Source organism: Quercus robur, chromosome 12 (assembly GCF_932294415.1).
Source record: "Quercus robur chromosome 12, dhQueRobu3.1, whole genome shotgun sequence".
NCBI classification, from domain to species: domain Eukaryota; kingdom Viridiplantae; phylum Streptophyta; class Magnoliopsida; order Fagales; family Fagaceae; genus Quercus; species Quercus robur.
Window position 1 is genome coordinate 11983030 of NC_065545.1, and position 13281 is coordinate 11996310.

Below are 13281 nucleotides of genomic sequence, written 5' to 3' on the forward strand. Positions count from 1 at the left end.
TCCTTGCCTATTAGGCCGATACATAATCTGTTTTAACCTTCTATCTCTGACTAGTTGCTCCAGATGATTCCACAAAGTTCTACAGTCCTCAGTGGTATGTTCTCGTTCTTGATGGTACTGGCAATGAAGATTTTGGTTGCGCTTCATGGGGTCTCCTCCTATCTTGTTTGGCCATTTGAAGTAAGGCTCATTCTTAATCTTCTCCAAAACTTGATGTACTGGCTCTCGAAACACCGTGTTAACCACCTGAGGAGCTGTAGACCTAGATTGCCTAGCAAAATCCCTTCGGGGTCTGTTATTATTGTATCTGTCCGACCTGAAATCCCTCATGTCCTAAGGAATAACCTTGGCCTTTCCTTTCCCTTACTGTTGGTCTTCCTCAACCCGCTTGTATTCATCAATACGATCCATAAACTGACGCATACTCCTTACCGGCTTCTTGGTCAAGGACTTTCTCAAATCATGCTCGGTAGGCAGACCGACCTTGAAAGTCCTTATAACCACATCATCAAAATCCCCGTCGATCTCATTGAATATCTTACAGTATCTATCTGAGTACATTTTCAGGGTCTCCCCTTTTCGCATGGCCATAGACAATAAGGAATCTAAGGGTCGAGGAACCCAATTGCATGTAATAAAGCGAGATCCAAACGTCCGAGTGAGTTCCTTAAAGGAATCAATGGAACTTTCTCTTAAACTATCAAACCACCTTATGGCCACGGGCCCTAAATTGGAGAGGAACACCTTACACATCAAAGTCTCATTCTTGGAGTGCATAGCCATTCTCTGGTTAATATGGCTTACGTGCTCTACAGGGTCTGTTCGACCATTGTACATGGTGAACGTGGGCTAAGTGAACCGCCGAAAAAGTTTCCCTCCCTCAATTCTGCACGTGAAAGGTGACTTGAAAATTTGGTTAAGCGCTCTGCTCATCACATCATTTCCCAAGCTTTTGGAAGATGAGTTCCTGCTTCTACGCTCATGGTGGTATTCCTCATCATAGAGAAAGACTCACTAGGAGGAGTCCTTGATCTAGGTCTATAACTACTATCCTCCTCATTGTCAGAAGAGAAGTCATAATTGGAGGGAGTTCGCCTTTGTCATTTGTGGCGCAACTTCGTCTTCAAATGATCAATCTCCAGTTGCATGGCTCTGGTATTCTTCTCATGAGAAATGTGACTCCCACTTCGAGACTAGCTCCTGCTAGTATGGGTGGTATGCACATTAACCTCCTAGTCCCTTCTTCACTCAAGATTAACAAAAATGATCTTGACGTTGGGACCCCATAGATTCTTCTAGATTCGGTCCTGAACCTACCATAACTGAACATTGAGCTCACTACAGCACCAGAATTCCCACAGATGGCCCCAATTGTAAGGACACGATTTGAATCATAAGCCTAAAAGTTAAAAGGATCAAGGCCTAAAGAGCCCAATATAATGAATTTGTAAAGAGTGGATTGCAAAACTAGGCTTTAATGAGTTAGGTAACGATTATAGTGGGTTCAAATGATAATAAAGTAAAAATAGACTGGTTGTATCTATTGAAAATCGTCCTCGGCACAGTCCGAGGAGATCAATTCTTGAATATAATTCTTGAAATTTATTACAAGTATAGTTCTTATTGCTACAGTGTTTCTCTCTTAATTCTCTAATCCCTTCTTTTAGGGTATTCTTTCTGTTTTATACCACCTTCCTTCTTTCATCCCTCCCTTCCACATGTAGGGTAGATTGCTGGTGTTGATCATTGTCCCATCTGCACCTTCTTGAAGTCCCTAGCAGTAGCTGTAAGGCTGAAAATTACTGTTTAGGTATCATCTCCACATAAATGTGGCCAATTGGTTAGGTGCAGAGCATTCAATGCGGTGGTAGCAGTTTTCTCTTTAGATATTTTAGGACTTCCCTTTATCCTGTGCTTTTATGATGCTTATCTGTATTAATAGAATCTCCTGGAATGTTGCCCTGAATGGTAGACCACCTCTTCGGACCTCGGCTTTGATCAGCTGATGCGGCATTCGCCTTCAGACCACCCTCATGGACCCTTATGATCAAAACTAACCTTTTCACTTACTAACACGGACTCCCCTGATAATGTTCACCCCTCCTCGGACTATTTCATGTCCTTGGATCGGGCACCCAGCCCAATATATACATAGATATATATTATTGGGCCTAATACCACTACAAACATTCTTTTAGAAAAATACTTTTAGAAATTTTTTTATAAAAAATAAAAACAATAATTATTTATTTATTTATTATAAAAGTTGTATCAAAACTTTCCTAAAAACAATTAATTAATAAAATCCCCTCATTTTAATTAATTACACAATTCCCCTCTTCTAAAAAACAGCTACCCAAATCCTATATAATTTGGGATGTGTTTTAAAATTAAACCCTAAAGTTTCAAAAGTTACAAATTAAGAGTCATGTAAATTAGTGTCTCGGTGAGGTTTGAATCTCATACACCAAACACCACAAAGGGTATTGGTACCATTAGGGTATCAATTTAAACCTATGTTTTTTCCCCAATTATTACTGTGTATTTTATCATCAAATTTTAATTATATTTTTGCAATATTTTATTTATTTTACATATACTCATTAATTAAATTGTGCATTGCACGCACTTAAGCAATGTGTTCGAGTTTTGTAAGAGAGTGTAATTAAGTGTGTGTATGTGTTTTTAACAGATAGTTTGTTCCTTTAAAAAATAAAGTGGGTGTTGTCCCACATTGCTTGAGTGTAACTTTTTTCTATTGGTTAAAGCCCCACTCTACTACTAAAAGAGTTAGACCCCTTTTGTAGTGATACTTTGGGTTAAGTAATGTGTTTGAGTTTGGTAAAAGAGTCTAATTAAGTGTGTGTGCGCGTGTGTGTTTAACTGTTAGTTTGTTTCTAAAAAAAAAAAAATCTTATTTATATGGAAGGGAAGAATTACATTTCAAACACAAACTTTCATTTTTACTATTCCCACAAGTGTGCGTAGTTCAATATAGGGGTGACATCAATATGCTAATTAGGAGCCTTGATCACATAATAACACTAGAGCCGCAACATTTTCTCACCAAATATTTCATAAGTACCAATGTGACAAGTTGTTACGCTCCGTTTATTTCGATGAAAAATATTGTGTAAAGATAGTTTTCTGCATTTTCTAGTGTTTGGTAGCATCAGAAAAAATTAGTTAAAGGAAAACTATACTTGGTCAATAGAAAAATATGGCTTGTTTTTAGAAATTGTTTTCCATTAAATTTTGTTGGAAAACAATTATATCTCACAACAAGTTAAACAAGGGACGTTTGGTGATTGTTTTTCAACTCATTTAAGGTTGTTACCAAATATTAAAAAATGAAATAGTTTTATAGAAAATATTTTTTTTTAGAAAATGACACATTTTCTGAAAAACATTATTGTAATAACATACATAGCGTTAGTGGTAGATGAAAACCCATATTCACAATGCAACTGTTGTCAAAAATTTGTATTTTTGGTTGGACAAAATTTGTATCAGTAGCATTGCTTTTTAAGTTTAGGATCTCTTAAATCTTACTATACTTTAGAAACCATTACACCGACAATGGAATTTAATTAACTTAAAAATCCATGGGATTACCACAAACTTTCTCTTGTTTTGTATAAGGTTTGTAACTTTGCAATAATTATGATAGGATAAAAATACCAAAAAAAAAAAAAAAAAAAACTCATGAAACTTGGGCTAATGTTAAGGTGAAAATTTTTGTGCTAGGGTTCGTACCAAAAATATGATTTTTTAATCAATTTAACCGTAAAATTTTGTGTTAAGGGTTCTAAATATTGTGCCAGTACTAGGGATGTTTTGGACCCGTTTGATAGTTTATTTTGAACAACTTTTTGAGCATTTCAAACACTCCCTTTGTATTTTACTAAAATGAAAATCCATTTCCACGTGAAAGAATGTAGTTAGACATTCAGACATTTCCGTAAGCACGCAGTCTCTTTAGCCATTAGCCAATCTGTTTATTTTATTTCTTTGATCACGTCACACAGTACGGTTACCAGCTTTTTGGAGCTCTGCTAAAATTTCTCGCTGTATATCCCGCGTAGAAACACCAACTCGCTTCTAAGCTCAGAACAATGGCACTACCCTAATAAAACCCATCTTATTGCCACGTGGTTCTCAGAAAAAGCGAGTTCAACAACCTCAAACACTTAAGCGCGTAGGAATGTGATATTGATGCGCGCTTTTTTTGTTTGTTTGGGCGCAAGTATTATAGGTACTGTCCATTCTTTATGGCGCCTGAGAGCTCAAAAAGCCCAATGGCATTTCCGATATTTGACAAACCATCAGGGTCATTTCCTAACGAGTAAATGGAAAAGCTCAAAATGAACTTTTCAATGTTTCAATCGTAATCAAATTTTTGCAAAAACCGTAATGCTTAACTACCATACATCTCCCAAATCAATTTTGAATCTGAGCCCTCCACGTGGAACCAGACCAACTTATAACCGTTCAGATCTCTCTCGTTTACCCCGAAATGTTAATAAATCGAAGGGCTATAAATCGGCAAAACAAAATCCCCACCGCAACTTCGGAATCGAACGCTACACAGAGCGCCACGTAGCGTAATTTTAGCCCTCCATATATATATTTTCAATTTTCATTTTCATTTACTCAAAAATTCTTTTTTGGTATTTTTTTTTTCGATCTAAACCCTTTACTCTCGTGGAACCAAATGAAACCCTAGCTCTCGTCCGTCTCTTACGGTAAAAAAAAAAAAAAAAAGGAAAAAGAAGAAAAAATCAAAATTGGCCAAATTTAATTTCGAAAATCGAGGAATTTCATTAGGGTTTCAAATCAGAAGGCTCAGATTCAAACCCTAATTCATGTTTCATGTTCGTGATCTCCTCGATTATTACGAGGAATCGGTTTCTCAGCGACATGTTTGTCGAGGTACGTATACGAATTTTACGTTTTTGTCAATTTGAGGGTTTAGTTTGTTCGATTTTTGTTGAAGAAATGATATAAATGCGTGTGTTATAGGGTTTGATTGATTAATTTATTGAGTGGTTTGCGAGGGATTATTCTGTGATTGTTTATTTATTTATTTATTTTTGGTTTGGGTACGGTTTTGGTGTTACAGATCTGAGAAATGCGTAGGGGCATGTATGATGGAATGTGAGAATTGGGGTTTTTTGGTTTGGGTGTTTGGATTGAGGGAAAGTTGATGGAAAATAGTGTAGAAAACTCACATGGCGCAGAAATTCCGAAGAAATCTAGATCTTTGGATCTTAAGAGTTTGTATAAATCTGGAGTAATAGAAGAGGGTGATATTAAGAATTTGAAGAAGAGGAAGAATAGTGGTGGAGAGGATGGTGATGAGAGGAGGGACAACAATGACAGGAAGAAGAAGAAAAAGAAGAGTAGGAAAGAGGTGTCTCTGAGTAGTTTAAAAAATGTTAATGATAGCAGCAGCAAAAAGAGTGTGGATGGAGAAGTGTATAGTGGTCAGTTGAGTTCTGGTTCCCACGATTTGAAGGACTCGAAGAAGTCGGGTTCAAGTCAGAAATTGAATAGCAGTAGCGAGTTTAATAGTGTTTCCGTTAGTTTAAATGATAATGGATTTCAGATCCCCAAGCGTAAGCGGGGTTTTGTTGGGCGGAAGAAAGTTGATGGTTCTCGAGTGTTGAAGCCAGCAGGGAAGTCTAATAGTAAAGTGGCTCTTGTTGATCAGGTAGCCAATTCAAGTCCTGATGATTCGGGCTCCCAGGTTCAGTCTTCGAAGGTTAAACGAAAGAAAGTTTTTGATGAGTTTAAGGAAAATAGAAATAGTGAGTCGAATTTGGATAGGCACTTGAAGGAGGAAGAAGGGAGTGTTGGTCATTTGGTTGTAAACAATGGTGATACACCGTTGAAAAAGCCACAGAGGAATCATAGTAGAAAAAGGAAGAATTTGGCGCCAGATTGTAAAAGTGTAGTGAAGGAAGCCGTGCCTTTGGCTGATAATTCTGTAAGGATCTCTGATGATTCGCAAGAAGATGATGAGGAGAATCTTGAAGAGAATGCTGCAAGGATGCTATCATCCCGGTTTGATCCAAGCTGTACTGGGTTTTCATCAAACAGCAAGGCTTCTGCATTGCGATCTGCCGATGGGTTGTCTTTTTTGCTATCTTCAGGTGGGGATTTTGTTGGCCGTGGGTCTAGATCTTTATCTGGATCAGAATCTGCATCAGTTGATACCACTGTTAGAGTATTGAGACCAAGGAAACAGCATAAAGAGAAGGGACAGAGGAAAAGGCGCCACTTTTATGAAATTTTCCATGGAGACTTGGATGCATATTGGGTTTTGAATAGGCGAATTAAGGTCTTCTGGCCTTTGGACCAGAGTTGGTATTTTGGCCTTGTAAATGAGTATGACAAAGAAAGGAAACTTCATCATGTCAAATATGATGACCGAGATGAAGAATGGATTAACCTAAAAAATGAGAGGTTCAAACTTTTGCTGCTCCCTAGTGAAGTTCCTGGTAAGGCAGAGCGAAGAAAATCAGTTATGAGAAATAGAAGTTCTTATGGGGGAAAAGGAGGTTCAAAGATTGGAAGAGAGAAGGAAAAGAGAGACTTGACTACTGAGGATGATAGTTGTATAGGCAGCTATTTGGACTCGGAGCCCATCATCTCATGGTTGGCTCGATCTACTCGTCGAATCAAATCTTCTCCTTCCTATGCTGCAAAGAAACAGAAGACATCTGATTCATCTTTGCATCCTTTGTCATCAGGTTTGTCTGATGAAGCTGTCCATCTGCATGGTTGTTCTGACAAGGTTTCATTGAGAAGGGATAAGGATAGAAGTAAATTATCTAGTAGTTCTAAATTGCCAGAGAGATTACGTGACTCTGTAAGGCTAAAGAGGTCTGCCCTGGAGAGCACCACTTGCTTCAAAGATAGCAAACAGCCTATTGTTTATTTTAGGCGGCGGTTCCGCAAGACAGGCCCAGAATTGTCTCATGCATCTGAGGACAATCATGTCTTTAGCACTGCACCAGAACTGTCTAATGCATTTGAGGCACCAGAACTGTCTAATGCATTTGAGGACAATCATGTCTCTAGCAGTGCACCTTGCTCTGTTGCTTCTTTTGGCCCTCTTGTTGATGGAATTGCTGGCTTTGAAGAATGTGATGTTTCACTGGGTAGGTTGGACTTTGATGTGCCTTTGGCATCTGCTGACAATGTTGGGTTGTTAGATTTTTCTTTTCCAACAATAAAATCAGGGCAAATCAGGTTTGACTTAAGCTTCCCAGTGCAGCTGGTTTTGAATGACTATTTTGGAGCAGAGAACTTTTGGTTGTTCCGAGCTGGGTTTCTTCTTCAGCATGGTATTGTGATGACCATGTGGCCAAAGGTTCATTTGGAAATGCTTTTTGTTGACAATGTGGCTGGGTTGAGGTTTCTCTTGTTTGAAGGTTGCTTCAAGGAGGCTGTAGCCTTGGTTTCTTTAGTCCTGAGAGTATTTCATCGATCTAGTGATCAGGGAAAGTATCTAGACTCACAATTGCCAGTAACTTCAGTTCGGTTCAAATTCTCAGGTGTTCAAAATCTGACAAAACAACTTGTGTTTGCATTCTACAACTTCTCTGAACTGAATAATTCAAAGTGGGTGTACCTGGACTGTAAACTTAAGAGGCATTGCTTGCTTACCAGGCAACTACCTCTGTCAGAATGCACTTATGATAATATTCATGCATTTCAAAATGGAAGAAATCAGTTACCTCTCACTTCTGCTTGTGTGCGGCCCTCCTCTATGAAGGTATTCCATTTATTTTTCTTACATTTTCTGAATGTGGTTTATGGGTTATACTTCTTATATTACCAAAAATATATAGCTTTCCCCATTGTTTATGTAATTAGCTCTAGGCTATCTATTGCCTTTTTTCATTATGCATTTCATTTTCAAGTGATCCACCCCCCTTCCTTGCGGAAACCGATGCACACTCGCTTCTGGTTTTGGAGTGCAAGTGAGTTTAATAATAAAGTAAGGAGACTAACCCGTGTTTTAATTCCTTTGGGAGGATGATGGAAGGAGTGGGGTGCGTAGAGGGAAAGGGTGGCTGGATTATACTAAATTTACTAATATTCTGCCCTCACTTCCCCTCAACTCTCTTTCGCATCTCTCTAGGTTTTAAACATTCCCTAGTATTTTTTGACATAGCCTTGCCAATGAGCTCTGGCTTAATAGGCACCTTCTCCTCTTATAAGTCTGGGTGGAGAGTGAGGTCATCGGTTGAAGACCCATTGGGTGTGTGTATAACTTACTAATCAAAATTTTGTTTTGGTTGACATAACCTTGTTAGGCATTGAAATTTGGGTACTTTTATTTTATTTAGTTTATGATTTGTATTAACTTCTGTAAGTTTTTCCACCAACCAGGGCTTAAGGAAAAGGCCTAGCCAGAGTATAAGGGTCATGGGTTTTGCCACGGATTGCACCTATGTGAATATTAGTCAGTTGTCTTCTAATCCCAATGAGATGCACGGGAAAGTTCCCCCATTTTCTCTTTGTTTTGCTGCTGCTCCTACTTTCTTTCTTAGTTTGCATCTGAAGCTGCTAATGGAACATTGTGCGGCTCGTATCACTTTCCAGGACCATGATTCAGTAGAGCATCCTGAAAACTCTGGGAGTCTTTTTGATGATGAAAGTTCTAGTGCCGAGGACTGCTCTAAGGATGCTGTTGGGAATAATTTAAAGGCTTTGTCTAAGGATACTGCTTGTGAGGCATGGCTTTCTTGTGCTAAATCAGAGGAGAAAGATTGGATAAAGTCACCCTGGAAGTACCAAAATGGTGATGTCAACATTGCTGGCACATCTGGTGGTTCCCGAGATTCTGAAAACATTGGGACTGATGCCATTGTCCAGCCGCAGAAGTGGCAAAACCATCATTCAGAGTCAGAACAGTGTGCTTTATCGCAAAGACCTTCAGTTGATAGAGATAAGTCCGATACCGGTTCCCATTCTTTTTTGAATGGTCTTGGTGTTGAAATTCCATCATTTAATCAATTTGAGAAGCCTGATGATGGGGAATTACCTAGTGCTCAACATTCTACAGATCTGTCTTGGAATATGAATGGTGGCATCATCCCCAGCCCCAACCCCACTGCTCCCAGGAGTACATGGCATCGAAATAAAAATAATTCATCACCATATGGATGCCCCTCTCATGGATGGTCAGATGGTAAGGCTGACATCTTTCAAAATGGTTTTGGCAATGGACCTAAAAAGCCTCGAACTCAGGTTTCATACACATTGCCACTTGGAGGTTTTGATGTGAACCCAAAGCATAGAAGTCATCACCAGAAAGCACCTCCCCACAAACGAATTAGGAGAGCTAACGAGAAGAGACCAGCAGATGTTTCTAGAGGCTCTCAAAGAAACTTGGAGTTTTTATCTTGTGATGCAAATGTGTTAATCACACTTGGTGACAGAGGATGGAGAGAATGTGGGGTACAAGTTGTACTAGAGCTTTTTGATCATAATGAGTGGAAGCTTGCTGTAAAACTTTCAGGGACTACAAAGTATTCGTACAAGGCACATCAGTTTCTGCAGCCTGGGTCAACAAACCGCTACACTCATGCTATGATGTGGAAAGGAGGAAAAGATTGGATCTTGGAGTTTCCAGATAGGAGTCAGTGGGCTCTTTTCAAGGAGATGCATGAAGAGTGTTACAATCGGAATATTCGTGCTGCTTTGATAAAAAACATTCCCATTCCTGGGGTTCGCTTGATAGAGGAAAATTATGATAGTGGAACAGAAGTTGCATTTGTTCGCAGTTCTTCTAAGTACTTCCGGCAGGTTGAAACGGACGTTGAGATGGCTTTGGATCCATCACGTGTCTTATATGACATGGACAGTGATGATGAGGAGTGGGTTTTGAGCAATCCAAGCTCCTCTGAAATTGACGACTGTGGCTTTGGAAAGATCCCTGAGGAGATGTTTGAAAGGATAATGGACATGTTTGAGAAGGCTGCTTATACTCAACAGTGTGATCAGTTCGCATTTGAAGAAATAGAAGACCTCATGGATGGAGTTGGCCCCATGGATCTAATCAAAACCATTTATGAGCATTGGTGGCAAAAAAGAGAGAGGAAGGGAATGCCTTTAATTCGACATCTTCAGGTATCTTCTGAATCACTTTTCTATTGTTCTTGATATTATGTTCAGCACTGTGATATAAGCTAATTTAGTGGATGTAATCCCCTAGGTAGAGAGTGCACTTGAGTTATTAAAGGATTCAGCTTCTGCTGAAGCAATCTTAATTTTATTTACTTTTTACAAAGACGCTAATACTAATTTTAGATTAGTTGTAAACAAAGCCACTATTACAAGTTTGAGAAAAAAAAAATCGTTAAAGCTGAGTTACCACAAAGATCAGTGGTAAACAAAGAAGGGAAACCTTTGGAATTAAAATGATATGAAGTAATATTGTTTAGAGTTTTTAAACACTCTTGGAAACTGAGGGCCACGTGTTATGTGAGATGAGAGTGAAGTTTTCTGGATAAAATAAAATAAAATAAAAGAATAAGAGAGGAATTTGATTTGGACATCTACTGATGGAAGGAATATATTTTCCGGATTTGAATTGATGTGCAACATGAAAAAGAAATAGTTTGACTTACTTTTTATTTCTTATCATTATGTTGCCTTGTAGGTCTGGTTTTCACATATATAAATTACATTTAGATTTTACAAAATTCAGTGCTGATATATATTGTCAATTTGGGGGGAGTCATCTGCTTTTGTTAGTTCCTTTTTTTGGGACTTGAAATTCATGCAACTCCTGTTTATTTTGCTTGTGTGTGTGTGTATATTTATATATATTTTGATAGATATTTTGCTTGTGTATATTTAATCTGCTTGTTCATTTGTATTTATATCTAAATGTATCTCAAGGCTCATTTTATTGTGCTTTATTCAGCCACCGCTCTGGGAAAGGTATCAACAACAAGTGAAGGAGTGGGAGCTAGCTTTGAACAAAAACAATACCAACATCCCTAATGGATGCCAGGAGAAGGCTGCACCAATTGAAAAGCCACCCATGTTTGCTTTCTGTTTGAAGCCACGAGGTTTGGAAGTTCCCAACAGGGGGTCAAAACAAAGGTCACATAGGAAGTTTTCAGTTTCTGGGCAAAGCAATGCCATCTTGGGGGATCAGGATGGTTTCCATGCTTTAGGTATTTTTTTTACACTTCTACATTATTACCATATTATTTAGACTCATTTTTCCTTGTAACCTTTTCCTTAATTTGGTTGTATCTGTTATTTCAGGAAGAAGATTGAATGGTTTTGCCTTTGCGGATGACAAGTTTGTATATCCGGGTCATAGTTATGAATCCCTAGATGATTCCCCTTTGGCACAGGCATCGCCAAGGATGTTTTCACCGCGGGATGCCAGCAGCACAGGAGTTTTCTCTGTGAGCAATGATGGTTATGATAGGAATCATATCCCAAAACTTCAGAGGAACAAATCAAAGAAATTTGGGATGTTTGCATTGAATGATCAGCCGGTGGTGATTTCATACAATCAGAGAACAATAGACAAGAGAAATGGGGTTCATCGGTGGAATATGGGACCATCTGAGTGGCCAAGACAGCGGCATAATAACTTAGATGGGTCTCTGAGGCATGGCATTGAACAGTTGGATGGTTCTGACATTGATGAGTTTAAGTTGCGTGATGCATCTGGTGCTGCTCAGCATGCAGTTAACATGGCTAAGCTCAAGAGGGAGAGGGCACAGCGGTTGCTTTACAGAGCAGATCTAGCAATTCACAAGGCTGTGGTTGCTCTGATGACTGCTGAAGCGATCAAATCTTCTTCTGACGACTTAAATGGTGATGGATAGAATGAGCAAATGAAGTATTAGATGAAGGGCTGTAAATTCACCAATTCCTTCAGCCTGCTATTAACATTGTTTTTTCTGGAAGCGATCTTGTTTATACTTTTTCACTGGTGGTGGCTGTTTGTCATTAATCACAGATTCCTTAATGATCTTCTAACGTGAAGCTGTGCAGTAAAAGAGGTGAAAGAATTGCTTCAACAGTGGGATTTCCCAGTTCCTACCGCCAGTTTTTTTGCCAGCATGAGTTCTTTGTTCAGTGCAGTTATGTACTGATCCCTGCAGGTTATAGGGGTTTATGGAATTTTGGCTGCCAATCTTTGTACATAAATTTTTTCCTTTTTTCCTTTTTATTTGGTTCTTTCCTCCCCTTAACCTCAGTTTTAAATGTTCGATAATTAAAGGAGCAGTTGGTGCAAATAATACAACACCATATGAATGGAATCACAATTTCCTGTCTAATTAAACATTGGCGTTTACTAGATATTAGTGAAAATGTGACAGACCCACGATCACTGATTGATATGTTTATGGAATGAGAAAAAAAAAAAAAAAATGCAGTGTATGCTTCATATAAATCCATAAACTGCTTGCGAAGGCTTATTAAGACAGATTATCAACTTTCGTCTAAACCGATAAATAGTTTAAGATTGTTGTCAGTCCTCAAAAAAGAAAAAAAGAAAAAAGATTGTTGTGTCAGGACCATATTCTCATAAAAGTAACTCTATGGTGGGCTGTATGATAGGACCTATAATATATTGCTTATTTCTGTGCAATAGTTATGGTCAGTTGGTTGACCTTGGCCTTATATAAGAGGGTGTTCATGTGAATTGAGGTAGGGGTGTGCATGGGTTGGGATGAAGGGATTTTTTGACCCAACCTATCATGGTGGGTCAAAAAAAATTCAACCCAACCCATCACATAAGTCCAACCCAATCCAATCCACATGGGTCGGGTTGAACCCTATGGGTTTGATAAATTATTATTATTATTAAATTGAGTAGAAAAAAAATATTAATATATTAAAAAAACCTAAAGATTAGTATTAATGTAACTCCTTAAAGGTAAACGACACTAATGATTAAACAATAATAATAATTTATTAGAATTTGTGTGAACTAATTGGCTTTTATATAGGATAGGAAGAACTGGTTATTTAAAAAAATTTATTAATTATATAATATATTATATATATATATATATATTAAATTAGTATTAATAGGAGGAACTGAGGAAATGCTGCTCTACAGCTGGCTTTTTTTTAAATGATTAAATATATAATATATATTTAAATATATATAAGTGCCCTACAATTGATTTAAAAAAATTATTAAATATAAAATATATATTAAATATAGGTGGGTCGGGTCGGGTTTGGCGGGTTTGTAATTTTATAATCCAAACCCAACCTGACCTG

The 13281-nt window shown here is 38.1% G+C and overlaps 2 protein-coding genes across 3 annotated transcripts; one reads left to right on the top strand and one right to left on the bottom strand.

The window, feature by feature from the left end:
• Positions 1–363: 363 nt before the first annotated feature.
• Positions 364–837, bottom strand: LOC126708131 (uncharacterized). The gene has a single exon (XM_050407947.1). The coding sequence runs from the start codon at positions 835–837 to the stop codon at positions 364–366; it is 474 nt and encodes a 157-aa protein (XP_050263904.1).
• Positions 838–4663: 3826 nt separating this feature from the next.
• On the top strand, positions 4664–12331 carry LOC126709462 (uncharacterized). 2 transcript variants are annotated; one of them, XM_050409711.1, is made up of 5 exons: positions 4664–4932; positions 5123–7783; positions 8404–10146; positions 10946–11201; positions 11296–12331. In XM_050409711.1, the coding sequence occupies exons 2-5, from the start codon at positions 5207–5209 to the stop codon at positions 11868–11870; spliced, it is 5151 nt and encodes a 1716-aa protein (XP_050265668.1). In that variant the 5' UTR covers positions 4664–4932; positions 5123–5206; the 3' UTR covers positions 11871–12331. The 2 variants fall into 2 exon arrangements, with proteins under 2 accessions (XP_050265668.1, XP_050265669.1); XM_050409712.1 differs by having other exon boundaries at positions 8617–10146.
• The last annotated feature ends 950 nt before the right edge of the window (positions 12332–13281 follow it).